General features: G+C 32.2%; 2 protein-coding genes across 2 annotated transcripts; both read left to right on the forward strand.

Annotated features, from left to right (window-relative positions):
- Nucleotides 1–314: 314 nt before the first annotated feature.
- On the forward strand, nt 315–2,216 carry LOC105688091 (PITH domain-containing protein GA19395). Its single transcript, XM_048659037.1, has 5 exons — nt 315–485; nt 558–601; nt 676–774; nt 863–967; nt 2,135–2,216. The coding sequence occupies exons 1-5, from the start codon at nt 315–317 to the stop codon at nt 2,214–2,216; spliced, it is 501 nt and encodes a 166-aa protein (XP_048514994.1).
- On the forward strand, nt 1,331–15,300 carry LOC105688088 (monocarboxylate transporter 12-B). The gene is made up of 10 exons (XM_012404125.4): nt 1,331–2,956; nt 6,775–7,361; nt 11,477–11,596; nt 12,426–12,569; nt 12,648–12,913; nt 12,995–13,296; nt 13,371–13,608; nt 13,701–13,866; nt 14,706–14,906; nt 14,978–15,300. Exons 2-10 carry the CDS (start codon nt 7,205–7,207, stop codon nt 15,133–15,135), a joined length of 1,752 nt encoding a protein of 583 aa, XP_012259548.2. The 5' UTR covers nt 1,331–2,956; nt 6,775–7,204; the 3' UTR covers nt 15,136–15,300.
- Nucleotides 15,301–15,632: the final 332 nt, after the last annotated feature.

Below are 15,632 nucleotides of genomic sequence, written 5' to 3' on the forward strand. Positions count from 1 at the left end.
AAGTCACAATTCCATGTTTGCCCAACTGAATATTTGCTGTTTCTAGTCACTGTTATAGAAACCCAATAGATATTTGTGTTTTTGGAAGTTTGTCAGTTACGAACAACTTATGTTATAGGCCAATCCAGTCTCCCTTTTCTGGTAAATACGTACAATTTTTACACTGAATTCTAAACAACGAAAAAGTCGATCACCCTGAAATTCAAAGATTTTCACATCTATCTAAACTTGCTGATACCTCACTGATCTGATATGCTTGGTCTTTCTACCTATAACTGAAGATCCTATACCCTTGGACTTGATACGCAGCAACTATGGAACATCGGTGTGACTGCGGTAGATCACATGAAGAAGTCGAATTAGGTATACAGTACAATTTGTATCAAAGAATAAATAAAGATAATGTTGAATGCCTCAATGAGTACGAAGAAGGGTCAGGTGTAACGGTGTTCAAACCATGGGAAGAACGACTAAACCACGAAAAGGTGATTAAATTAATAATGTGATTAATAAAGTTGGATTTATAATGACGTTACAATCTCTATCTATATGTCTAGTATGTGGAGAGTGATGCTGATGAAGAACTACTCTTCAATGTACCGTAAGTACCAAAAAGTTACATTATTTTGTGTCAGTTGACAAATATATTTAATGCTAACACGCTCAAATTTCTAGATTCACTGGAAATGTCAAGCTGAAGGGATTAATTGTGACAGGTGATCCGGATGGTTCTTACCCCACCAAAGTCAGATTGTACGTATCCCAAGGAATAATGTATTGTCAATTATTCACCAATAAAAGACGTCTCATTATTTTTTTTTCGAAACATAAGAAGTAATATTGATTCCAAATGTTGAAACAGGTATAAAAATCGTCCGAACATGACATTCGACGACACTAGCATAGAAGCTGATCAGGAATTTGAATTATCAAGAGACTTGGACGGTACTCATGAATATCCAGTAAGGTAAATATCTTCAAATTTTCAAACTAGCCCTCAAATTTGTTCAAAGCCCATCAAAAAGTAATTATGCTCATAATGTAAAAGTTCTACAGTTATAGGATTAATTTAAAAATGAATAGGCGTTAAAAATTATTCAAGACTTTTCAACAGGGTAGTGAAATTTTCCTCCGTTTACCACTTAACATTACATTTTGTCGGCAATCACGGAGCTGAACGTACACGAATAAATTACATAGGAATGAAAGGGGAATGGACAGAGGGTCATCACCATGGTGTGACGATCTGTACTTATGAATCACGTCCACAAATATCTGATCACGTTGCTGATGAAAATATGATCACCAAACGAGTACAATAACAGTAATGAAGGTAAAAATATCAATTATGTGAACAATTATCACCATTTAGTAATTAGTTAAAAAGTCTTCGACGTTCGCTCTCATCATCATACCAAACAATTTCGTAAATTATTTAACAAAAATAACGTTAACGAGTCAGAAAATTTGAGCTTTTTTATAACAACACGAAATAAACGAAAAATCGATCTATCAAATTTCCTTTATTTCCTGTTTTTGTTTCTTACAAAACCAAACGATTTCAACAATTATTTACATTTTTTTCTTTTGTTTTCATTCATTCCTTCTGTGTTACTTAATTATTTTGAACAATATGTTTGCAACTAATCGACTCGACGTGTTACAAATATAATTGATTGATGGTCAATAATCAACTTGGAATCTAGATTACAGGAATCCAGACACGTAAAGTCTATTGAACAATTAATGACATATGATGTGTTTTTCAGTCACATATCAAACAGGTAGTCGTAAAGCTTCAAGTCAGAGCTATCTCATGGCATTGAACTATTTACAAAACCATTATTCCCTGAGAACTAATTATCATTTACCATCACCTATTACGAGTGAGCACCTATTAGTAATGTGGTTTCTTCGGTTTGAAGTTACCTTGAGAAGATTCAAAAATCTTCATTCAGTTTAGAACTTGTCCTTTGATGTTGAACAAAATTGAAAAATAGCCAAGCAACCGATTTCTGCGTCATTCGAATTCAATCAACTTGTAGAGATTTTGCAAGATGATTTTATCTCCAACCCACGTATAGCACGTGCGATGAAACGCTGCATGCATATCTTTACGTCCGTTGGCCTTTAGTTGGCATCAAGAGCTGAAAGTGAAACAGTATATCTCGAAATCTGGCGTCTACAAGAAACAGCAGCAGCAGCAGCAGCAGTAGCAGTGGGAGCAGCGAACAACGTGCCGCGAAACGGACAGCAACAGCTCCTATAAAATGTGGCCGATCGTGGATAGCTAGTCTCCTTATCCGTGGGCGGTACCCGCACGTGTAGTTAAACATGTAAAACACAGTACACATATACACCCATCGCAAAATGTATAAATCGGGAAAACCGCGGTACGTGGCGCCCTGCAAAACAGCCAGTCATATTATCGTTGCGCTAATCAGACTTTAAAACAACGGCTGTTTCTTCCTCCGTTTTCCCCTCCACTACTTCGTTCAACCGCATGTTTTATACTCACTATTGATATACAAGAACAAAGCCTCATTCACGTGTTACTTGTCGCGAAAGTGAAACGTGTTTTGGATCAACGTCGGTTACTACAAATTCAAAATTTCTCAGTGACGGCATTCACTTCTAATTTTCAATTATATTTATTTACTTTAATTAATAATCTCCCTCTCTTATACTTCTCACATCCTACCGAGTTCAAGGTAGTTGATTTTACTTCGAATATTGTATTTCTAGAACAATTATAATTATCAGTGATTATAACAAAGTGACCCCGCGTTTCAACTTGGAATTCGCTCGATCTCCTGAATATAATAATTCAACGAATTAATCCGGATAGAATACTGTTGTTATTCTTTGTGGATAATTATTCGTGAAAAACTGTGATATATCTGGCGACGAGTTGGAGTGTTCCATATTATTTTTTTTATTTACGGTAAATTGGGAGGTAAATCAATTAATTCAGTAGCATGTTTTTTATTCGTCGTAAGCAATCATGATAATTTCATTCATTTCTGATTTTTCTCAATGAAATCAACGTTGCTACTAATTTTCGCAATATTAATATAATAATCGACTCAAAAAAATTCTGCTAGTCATCGTAGAAATATAGACGTTTAAAAATAAAAAATAAAAATAACCAATCAACGAATCGAGAAAAAAAACGAACTGTGTGTATATACACAAAATTTGACGTGGATTGATATCTTGGCAATTTTCATCTTGTCTTATATTATTATAATCGATTTGTAAACAAAAAACAAACTACGCGTCTTCAAACTATAAGTATAGCAAATGCTAGAACCATCGGAAGAAGCTTTATGTATCTTCAAGTAGTTTCATTGCCATTTTGCAATCTTTTAATCGTGTCGTTTATCGACGACTTGATGTTGCGTGTAGATGATAGCGGAACAGGAATTTTATTTTCCTATGTATATAATCGATTCACATACACATTCAAATTATTTCGGAATTTCTGCTACGAATTTATTATAAATTTTATACAAGTGGTATACATAAAAACGTGCGTATATGTACGTGTCTTTAACTTGGTCTATAAATATCGAATATGCAAAAGTACCTACATCATTTTCATAATATTTATAAACGATGGATGATTCTCCTATACGAACGGACTATTCATGTGTATAATCACATACTATGTATATCATAGATCACATTTTCCAAGCGTGATTTTCACTACAGGTTTTTTTTTTTTTTATAATTGCCGTCTTTTTTTTTTACACTTTGCAAATTAATCATTCTGCCGATTCTCTTCGAGTTCTTCGAACCAATCGAACTAAATTTCTTGATTAAAAATATAACGAATGTCAGGAAAAATTACAAACAAAAAACATAATCAAAAACTCGTCACGAGCGTAAAAAAAATTTCTATTATAAATTGAAATTCATGTCCACACACCATGTGCAATTGCATAACACGTCCTGTAGTTTGGAATATTAAAGATTCACAGTTCACTGCATCTCGTGCGTAATATTCGGATCAAGAGTTTTTGTTAATTGATTAATTCACTTATTTTTGTTCTTTGTGACTTTACGTAGTCAGCGAAACTCGAAAAAATATACAGAATACAAGGGAGAACACCAGATCAAATTCAGTTTTGGATAAGAAAGAATGTAATTTTCATTTGACATTTCGCTAATTCTTATTTAAAAAATACGTGCCTCTCATCTGACTATAATCCAGTCGTTATTTCGGTTTCCATTATTAGGTATCATATTCGATGAACAATGAGTTGGCTTGAGGATCGCGTTAATTTTCACCGCACTATTATAACTGCAGCTTCGCAGAAATTTTCATTGCCGAAATCAAGGAAACGAAAAAAAAAGAGAGAAAGAGAGAGAGTATTGATAGATATAGAAAGTAAGCCAGATAAAAAGAACAAAGAGATTATAAAGACAAAGAGAGAGTTTTGTCAAGCCGAAGATCGTCTTCTTCTATACTGCAGTTAAATGCCAAGCATTTATGCCATGTATTTATAGCACCACCACCATCACGCCGAGATACGTTCTACTGGCCCAAGAAATTTGAAAAAAAAAATTTTTATCATTATTTATTTCATCTTCTCAATCCACCCCTTCCATTTTTGCATATATTTTTTCATCTGCGATATTTAAAATGCCAAATATACACACGCGGTCGTCGTTCGGAATTAAATTATTGAGACTTTCATCCGTTTTTACTTTCCTTGTTATTTCACTTTTATTTTTCTCGTTTAATTATGCAAGAAAACCACAGAGGAGGAAAAAAAAAACACTTCAATTATGAACAGATGGCAATTTTACCGCTTAAATTTTTGCCTCATGCAGAGTGCGTGCGCCCACGTGCGATATACTGTGGAGTAAGTTGATTTGAATCTTTATCCGTTATTTTCTCCTTTTTCCTGGTTTTATTTTCGGCTATAATAGTACGCTACATCTGATAGAATTAAAATAATAAAGGAAGGCAAACGAGAACGAGTAGTGTATAATATGCCGTCAGAGATTAAACAAAATTGGTATCTTATGTCTCAAAGAATTGCGTATACATATAGATATAATATAATACATTTTATGTGAGCACCTAATTTTCCATTTTCAAATATGTATGCATCTATGTGAAAGAAACAGCTCATCTGTGATTGTTCAAATTCAGGAGTATCGGTACCATCCAAAACGTACATCCTATACGCTTATTTAAAACCCCCATAAAATCTTGCGAGCATAACTTTGAGAAGGAGAAAAAAGAAACTTGCGATTATGACGTTCGTGAATAAAGTTCATTCTGCTGAAACTATAATCACATTACAAATTGCAAGACATACATACACGCGTAATATGACCACATGTATGTAACTGCATCTTAAGCTGTTACAGAAGCTAAATTACAGCCTTATTCTGGTAAATGGAAAAAAAAAACCAGAAGAAAAATCTTAGAAATGCATGCGAAAGTTATACCATATACCAAACATATAGTTAGTTGCAGCATTATTAGTAACTGCATTATAAAGCTGCATGAGTTTAACCACGTGCCAGAGAAATTGTGAAATTTGTATGAATTGCAACAAAATTTACTATACACATGGAATTGAGAGAAAAAATTGAAAAAAAATACATATCAAACCTGAGTTTGAATCCCTTTGATTAGTGTATGAAAATGTTTTATTAATTCCTACCAATTAAATTTGATAACGATTATTATTACGATAAAATAATTAAAATTTTTGAGAAAATTGATAAATTAGTTTCTACGATATCGACATTACAGACTCGAAGCGTACATACGCACATTGCACATATATTATATCATGATAACATGAATCTGCACTGTATGAAAATGTGGGGAAAAGCAAAAAAAAAAAGAAAAAGATTACTCATCACGATGATATGTCGTACATATTTATTCATAGTATGCCGAAGATAACAATATTTAAGTTAAACATATGTATGTAATGAATATCGTGAATACATAAACTTATGTACATATACACATTAATACATACATCTGTCTACAGTATAGAGTCCATGCAGATACCTATACATACGAATACATCAGTAACGTATAACATAAGTAAGTTGTACCTACAATGCGGAGCTTCAGTTGGTATCAAAACGTTGGCGACGTTTGTCATATGTAGCGATATAGGAAATCGTACGTATGCAAATGTGTATCGCGGTTTTGAATGAAACGGTGTGGTTTTTTTTTCTAATTTTTTTAAATTCATAATTTGTGCGAACAAATATAAAAAACAACTGGTTCAATGTGCGTCATAAATTTTAAAATAATGTTACATTACATTTAAAAAAATTAAAAGCAAATCTTATAAGAGGAAAGAAATAATATGAACCATTGAATGAAAACAAAATACAAAAGTATTATAATATTATCGTCATCATCATAAGACTGACACGTGAAGTAGATTCTCAAAGAAGAAAAAGAATATTTATAAAAGTAAATGATAGTTTTGTACAACTAATTTTTGAAATATATGTATATGCAAAAATTGTACCTTGTACTATGAACCTTGAAAGAATTTGACGAACTTTAAACAAACCGGGATATTTTCTGTGTAATTTATAGTAATCTTTATCATAGTATGAATAATGAATAAGTAGATACACATTTCTTATCTATAGTTACAAAGAGTTTACAACTTTTCTATCTGTTTCTCTCTCTCTCTCTCTCTCTCTCTCTCTCTTTTTCTGCTCGTCTCTCTCTGTTGCATTATTGCTTAGAACAATTGGATTTATTAGTAAAAATTACAGATAAATCCTGTATACTTATATGTAAATATATGTATAAACGCTCATCGACAAACCAAGAGTGATTAAACAAAAAAAAATTATTATTAAGACAAAATAAATCAGTGAAATTTAGTGCCAAATATTATCATACAAAATTATCATTGCTCAGTCTTTCTGTTTTTCTAATTTTAATAATTCAAATCATCGACATGGTAAAGTGATATCGAAAAAAGCACGGAAACAAAAAAGAAAGAAAATTAAGACACATGTGACACTTGTGCGGAACACTTTATCTTATTTTATTTAATTTAATTTTTTCATTTTTGCCTTATGTTTCGTAAGTTTATTTTGTTTTCAAAATTGATTTGAAGAATAATATCGCGTTATCGTAATTGTGTACGTGTTAAAAGACAATAAAATAAGCTATAGTTATCATAAAAAAGTATAAAAAATGGCACATGAACCCGTGAATCGGAAAAGGAAGAACAATGGAAATACAAATGAATTTGAAACAACGGACATTGATGTGGATGGAACGGGAATTGTACCGCCTGACGGTGGATGGGGATGGGTTATAGTATTCGCATCATTTATGATACATATTGTCGGTAAGTGAGAATAAAAATTGTCAATTTATTGTACTTCAAAAGCCGTTTGATCTTGAAGAGTTTTCCTCATGTATTCCTGTGAAAATCTGTTTTTCCTCTACTCCTTTTTGAATTTGAAATACCTAATATGGCGCCCAGTCGATGATCGGCTAACTTCGACAATCTTCGCGAATTCAATTTGAATTGAATGTACGTATGTACCTCCATAGATATATTCGTATCTTTAATTGTCTGTTTTTCTTTTTTGATAGCTTCCTTTTATTCTTCACACGTGTAAAACTTTGACTGTTATACCATATGATTAACTTCAAAATAAAGTCATAGATTTAGCATTGATATAATAGTTAATCGATCAATCAATCAATAATTGATCGATTATGAATTGGTGCAGTCGTGTGAGATATCGTTCGAAAACAATACATTTAATTATTACCTATTTGTTGAATTATTTCATACAGATTATCGAATCTTCGAAACCGCGTGTTAAGGTTTCAATGTCAGCTTTCTTATCGTACATACATTCCATGTATACTACATCTATGTACATATATTTCTAAATTTACATACACATACGTACACGTATCTTTATGTAAATTAATCGTACTCGCGATTTTGTAAGTTTTTAATTTAGTTGTTCACCATTTCACAATCACTAATTATACATAGATAACGGTCAATAATATAGGTAATTATTATGACATCATCATCATCATCGGAGTACAAAAATTCCAGCTGATTTCTTTGATAATATTTATAAAATATCCATGTTATTTTTGATAATTTTTTATTCAATTTTTTATCCGATTTTTTTTCGAATTTTTGGTCAATATCATACTACCACTTTTTTAGCTCATTAATTATATCACATCCGTATATACTGATAATGCTGTGGTTTATATTAAAATTGAATTGAATTTAGAAAAGAATTTAGGAGAAAAAAATTGTATACTATAATATTAAAGCTTGTACTTATGAGGCAGCCCCAATTACTCCGTCCAATAATCAACCCATGGAGATCATTTAATTAATTAATTAATTAACAGGTTTTTTTCTTTTTTTGATAAATAAGTAGCAATCTTAGAATTTACCCCTTTATTTTTGATTACAATTTTATAATGGCAATAATAATCATATCGTTCACAGCGTTATAGAAATCTTATTTTTTCCCCCAGCCCTAGCGATTGAATTTCGTTTTCTATTTTGAGATTATGCAGACTTTTTTGTTTTCTCAATCTTGATATCGAACTTCTTTTTCTTCTTCTTCCGACCCGCGCAGTACCTTTTTTCATCATTTCATTCTTTTTTTCATTTTATTTATTCCCTTGGCCTGCTTTTACCAACCGTACGTTTAGATAACTATGTCAATGTAGACCAGTAGTCGTCGCGTGTATATTAATTGTCAGCGCGATTTTAATTAAGAAAGAGCTTACAGAACATAAATATAGTTTACAAATGCATCTTTCAATCTAATTTCAGTACAAATTCCTGCACGCTTATGATGAGTCTGAAATTAAGTCTGAAAAGAATATCATTTTACAGAATTCAAGTTACGGCATAAATGAAAAAAAAAGTGAAAAAAAATCACCAAAGTTGAGAATTATCAACCCCGTATTAAACAGGTAAAAAAAAAAGGGGAAAGATAAAAAATAAAAATCAAAGAAAAACGAATTCCGATTATAATTTTCCACCTGTGTTCTTCTCGTTTTTTCTTCTATTCATCCAACTTATTTTCCTTGACCTAGATTTTACTCCGATAAGTATAACAATGAAGGTATGTGTGTACCTATGTACCCAATTTCTGTATAGCTTTTGAGCTTAAGTCGTATAAAAAGTTGAGTAATATCGTGCTTTAATACTGTAGATATTACAAGTACGATAATTGTCCGATAAAAATTTTTCATCTCTTGTCTCATCTGGATGGGTAACACGTGTGCATCGTAAATATATCGAATCATTCTACTGCTTCAATTTATTATGGAAAAATGTTCGATACGTGTTGGAATTTTTTTTGTTTTCTGATTCGAACTGATTTTTTATTCCTGAAAATTCTATTCGCTATGAAAGTATTTCGTATTTAATTTATTCAGAACGCAGCTGACCAGCTGCTGAAACATGTAAAGATTTTTCTATTTTCAAACTTGATCCCTGTCCCCCTCCTCTTCGGCTCCATGCGTAGAGGAATTTAGATCGAAATGAAAATCAAATCCTTTGCTTTCAGATTATCAGAAGAAAAAAATATTAAGTGAAAGCACGAAATTATACAAATTCAAGTCGGAAACTACGCGTGCGTGTCAACTGCCAGGGTTGTAACTTTTCCTTTTTTATAGATCGGGGTTGGTTAGCAGGTTAATTATACGTTTATGAAAATTATTAAGTATAAAAATCGGTAGAATTTTTATTAATCTCTACGAACATAGTTTTTTTTTCGTATTTTTTTTTGTAACCAATTAATATTTTGCAAAAAGTGAATAAATATTCTGCATACTCATAAAATATGCAGAACAAATCCATTTATGTATGTAAACTGTGTATACATATGTACATAACAATGTGCACCGAGCAATTTTGGTTCGACACATAATCACTATTCGGAGATAAATTTCTAGGAATTTAATTTAAAATCGCTTTATCGTATGCACTTTGTATTCAATATTTGATTATTAACAATCAAAAGCACAGCGTGATTGATAAAGCAATATTATACGTGGACAAAGTACGTTATACATTTAGTTCTGCGAATTCATATTATCGAATAATGAGTTAATTAAATAAATTGCACGATCGTTTGTTCCGAATCGGCTTAAAGATTTATTTACTTTATTATTTCAATTTATTTGATTTTATTTCAAATTGAATAAAAAATGTCTCCATCGCGCATAATGGCGCACCAGCAAACATACCGGCTCTGTAGAACAATAAGAAAATATTAAATAAATATATATAATCGTCCTGAACTGCACTCAAACGTTTTCGATATTTATTATCTTCAAGACACTGCTCATCAATTGTCAACTGATTGATCGACGAATAAGATAAAATAGTTTGCATTAGCTGCATCCCATACATAAAAATATTTTCTCATTCCGCGATATGACAATATTTTTATAGTTATGGAATTTAGAAAATATTTGTGAAACATTTTCTCTGTATTTAGGTGTATTATATCTGTGTATATATACATTTTTTAATCTAATCTCATCGTAGATGGATTCACAGCTTCTTCTACTTTAATTTTATTTTTACTTTTATACGTTTCAAGATATAATAAAACCACTCACCGGAGTTTACAATTATCGAAAATCGATATCATCAATCATTTTGTTATCGATGAGTAACGTTTTTTTCAAATTCTCAACCCCTTGTATTGTTTTCTTTTTCTTCGTTTTTTTACACCAAACGTGACTCTGATATTTCGACTCAATAATGACGTAACTCCTTCGATATCTTATTTTCATTCATTCGTTTACTTTATTTTTCACATTTATCGACGATACGAATTTCGTAGTTGTTTATTAAAAATTGAACGATAAATTGATAATTTCAAAAGATTCCCGTGTTACTTGTATACATCTACAAACAGTAGATAATGTATGACTATACATGCTACACAAAGCTTATATTTTCTCTACATATATTGCTCATGGGTACAACAAAAAAAAACAGTCGGAAATATTTATAAAATATATAACAACAATTTGCGAAAATACCATATACATTTCTCATGGATACTTTCCGACCGCAATTCCCATCTAATTTTATACTTATGTACATAGAGAAGTTGAGATGCATGATTCATTCGATTTGCGACTTTGTTCATATATATTTACACGATCAATTTTAATCTTTGGACCAGATCAATTGTTGATATTGTAGTCTTAAATATAAATTATGTGTGCATCATTTGGCACGTGTACTTTTTTGTTTTCGATGCATCTTAAATTAATTCAGATCATTCGACTAAACGAAATGACCGCTGATGAAATTTTCTGTTTTTTTTTTTTTTTTGTTGTTTTCTTAAATTCGTTGGCTCGTATTTCATGACCTTACGATGATGATCGCGACGAAAATGATTTCATTTATATTTCTAAATTTTTATGTTTTATTTATTGTTACAGCTGACGGTGTTACGTATTCATTTGGTATATTTTACTCTGAGTTTCTCAATTATTTTAAAGAAGGGAAAGGCAAAACTGCGTGGATCGCTTCGATTCTCGTTGGAATTACACTTTGCTCAGGTATATTATTTGGTGAACTTTATTATGTACGAAATGTAACATGCAAATATTATATTGCAACGAGTTTTCACAATTTTTCCCCTTCTTTATTGATTTTTTTTTCTTTTCTTTTTTTTTTTTTTAATTTTAAAATGCAGGTGTTATAACTGCACTGATAATTGTTATACTTATGACAGCTAAAATTGCTTTCAATTACTTTCAAATTTTAGATAAACATCCGGATTTCAAAAGTTTAAATTCTGAAAAATCAGCAACATTTTTGCGTTGGTCTTAAGCTCTTTTTGAGCATTCTAAGTTTTGTAATACTTTGAACAACCATATTCACTTATTAGCTCAGTAATATATTAGATTCAAGATCAATTAAGACCAATCTTGTCTAGTAAATGTTAATTTATCTAGCGATCAATCGCTTTAATAGATTTACCAGTCAAACTGATACACATGCAGACATTTTCGAAGCAATCATTTACGCTTTTGTTGATTGCAGCTTCCTTTTTTTCGAAATATAAAATTGCTTCCTACGCAAAGTTCGGATGAGCATCGTTCTTAACTATTATAATACATTTTCTGAAACGTAATTCAATTTAAGTACAAAATTATTCAGAGTCTTACGAGTTGTAGATTTGAAGACCTGGATCGTGTGATTAAAATCCATAATGGCAAGTAAACAGAGAATTGCCCAGCTGTCCAACTTTGAACAGATGATACAGCGATGCCCTTGAAAATAAAAATACGCTATTAGATCTAACACACATTTGTAATTTCTATTATACTACAAACTCTGAAAAGCTCTGAAAAGCGATCGAATGAAATATTTTAATGGTTTCAGGACCGATCTCTAGCTCCTTCGTAAATAAATATGGATGCAGACCTGTTACGATTGCTGGAAGTATTCTTGCCTTCGCTTGCCTTCTGGCAAGTGTTTATGCACAAAATGTCCTCACTATGTACTTTACGATTGGGATTGGCACAGGTAAGAATTCGTTACTACTGTATCAGATTTTAATAAAATTTGAAAAATGTTTTAAAAAAAATTTTTGTGGGATTATAGGTCTTGGTTTTGGGCTCATTTACCTCCCTGCTATTGTAAGCGTGACTTGTTATTTTGAAAAGTATCGTTCACTTGCTACTGGAATAGCAGTATGTGGCTCTGGTGTTGGAACTTTCGTTTTTTCACCATTAACTGAGTCTCTGATATCATATTTTGGATGGCGAGGTGCTATGATGATTATATCCGGTTTGGTACTCCACTGTACAATATTTGGTGCACTTTTCAGACCACTGGAACCACCAAAACCGAAGGACATTCCTATGATTGTGAGTAATTTGAACAGAAAAATTTGGTAATCTGACTTCACTCGTCAATATCTATATTTTTTGATAAATAATATACCGCAGGTAATACACTCGGAGAAAAATGGTTCTCTTGTCAAAGTCGTTGAGTCAAATGGTATCAAGAAAGAAGAGAACAAGGAGAAATATCGTAGCGTAACAAGTATTAATCAAATGAAATACTCTGCTGTAAAGACTGAAGATGGAGAGGGTGGAAATAATATGCGTGGCGCACTCAGCCAACCCACCCTTTTCGGAAAAGGTCTCGGAAATCATTCGGAATCAATGACCAGGTCGTTCGGAAGTGGAATTATGAGACGGCGAGACATTTTATATCAAGGAAGCTTGGACAACATCAGGACCAAGTCGTGAGTAAATAAAATACGAAAAAAAAAGTTTATAGTTACTGATGAAGAAATCGAATGGTTTTAACAATTTGCAGAGGATCTTTGGCAAATAGCGTTGAGAATATTAGGATACATTCGTCTTTGAGAAGCCTACCCACTGCAAACGGTAAACATTCGGAAAATTTCGAATGTCTTCCGTCTGCTGAGGAGACTTTGGGTATATTCCAGGAGATGTTGGATCTATCGCTTTTGAAAGACCCTGTATTTTTACTCTTTACATTTTCCAATTTTTGCACCAGTATTGGTTTCAACATCCCCTACGTTTACCTGGTGGTGAGTCTACACAGAAGAAATGCTATTACGAAATTCGAGGAACCCGAAAACCATTCCATTTATTTTATTTTCTCATTTCATCCAAATTCTAGGCCCAAGCTGAAGAGCGACATATGGATAAAGTCTGGGCCAGTTATTTACTTTCCGTTATTGGAGCGGCTAACACATTTGGACGTATAATTTTGGGCTACGTTTCGGACAAGCCTTGGATAAACCGTCTCCTCGTCTATAATCTCTGCCTGACTGTTTGCGGAATTTGTGAGTACATATGAAAAAAATTCGATTGCCCAAAATTTTTTCGCTTTATTGATGTCCTTCTGAACATAAATTGAGATATTTTCAAAAGCGCTCGAGATGATACCAGACAAGATAATATGTACGTTACATTACATGTTGCGTAATATGTATTAGATACGTTCCCTCGGGTAATAAATTACAAAGAATCTTTATCACCCCGAAGTGATGAAGATTTAATTAAGACTATCAGCTTATCCGTAAGAACTCATAATTCGCGAAGGTATAACAGGATTTGGGTTGTGTTACATAACAATTTGTACCAGTATACCGGTGATGTCTTCGAATTAATAGTTACTCTAGATAAGAGTAAAATGTCGTTCAAGTTTTTCGTGAAATTGATGAACGTAGAAGTGGAGTATTTAATTTTTCATGTGCGTGAATAAGTCAATTCCCATCATGTAGAATTGGATTTTATTTCATCGTATGTATGGAGGAATTAAAAGAATGTCTGAACTGTTTGAAGGGGTATGGGTCAGGGCTGTGACAGCTGCTGATAATAATTAAGATTATTTTTGCAATTCCATGATCCTTGATATTTCCGTAATAAATATACATACTAATAATATAAATATATGACGAAATCTTCGGTATATCTTGCTTCTGTGACGCTACTAATTTTTCATTGCAAAACGTGATTCTCACCAAATCCGAATTGCGAGATTGATAAGTCTTGTACTGCTTTAATTGTAAGTCAAACAATTGTAGACTGCGATTATGTTAACGCCAAATTTTAAATCAAAATCTGCGAAAATGACCTCGTTAAATTATCAATTTCTTTTTTTTTTTTCTTTTAATGCAAGCCACCGCATTGAGTACCTTCTGCGTCTCATTTACAAGTTTCGCTTTCTACTCAACCGTTTACGGATTTACGGCCGGGGCTTACGTAGGCCTTACATCTGTGATTCTGGTGGATTTGCTCGGTCTAGATCGTCTGACTAATGCATTTGGCCTTCTGTTACTCTTCCAAGGGCTAGCTTCTCTACTCGGCCCTCCAGTAGCAGGTAAAGATTAATTCATTCTTCTCAATTTCCGATATTCAATGAATCCTAACTCATAATACAATTTTCTGCAGGATGGTTGTACGACGCTTTAGGATCCTATAATCCAGGATTTTGGATGGCTGGATTAATGATCGCAATTAGTGGTCTCATTCTATTTTTTATTCCTGCACTCCAAAGGCACGTACAGAAGAAAAATGAAAGATTACAAAGGATAGATGTTACACTTTAGAATCTATGTATTAATTGTTAATATGTACATTTATATTTAGTATTTCAAAAAATTCTTATTAATTGTTAATCCTCGTTATTGATTGTACGTAATCGATAGTGTATATTTTTATACACATATACATATAGGTATAATACATTACAATTGCTGCAACTGCCACCTAAACTCATACGCATACAATAATTACAAGGAGCGAGAGACTAATTATACCTAAATACGAGTCATCTGACTTCCTGAGATCATGTAATTTTTTAATTAATTTTATAACCAAATTTAGATTAAAAAAAAGAAAAAATCTTATGGTCTCAAATTGATTTCAAAAAATGATAAACCAAGCGCGCTTTTTATTTGGCGACAACAATGTTCAACAATAAGGTATCTTTGCTACTGTCGGTAAATGATGGTAAAACATTTTGAAGAGGATGAACAACGTTAATAACATGACTGCTGCCACCACTCTTGAATGTTGTTAACTATTTCATAAAATAACAATAATG

Source organism: Athalia rosae, chromosome 7, assembly GCF_917208135.1.
Source record: "Athalia rosae chromosome 7, iyAthRosa1.1, whole genome shotgun sequence".
In the NCBI taxonomy this organism is placed as follows: domain Eukaryota; kingdom Metazoa; phylum Arthropoda; class Insecta; order Hymenoptera; family Athaliidae; genus Athalia; species Athalia rosae.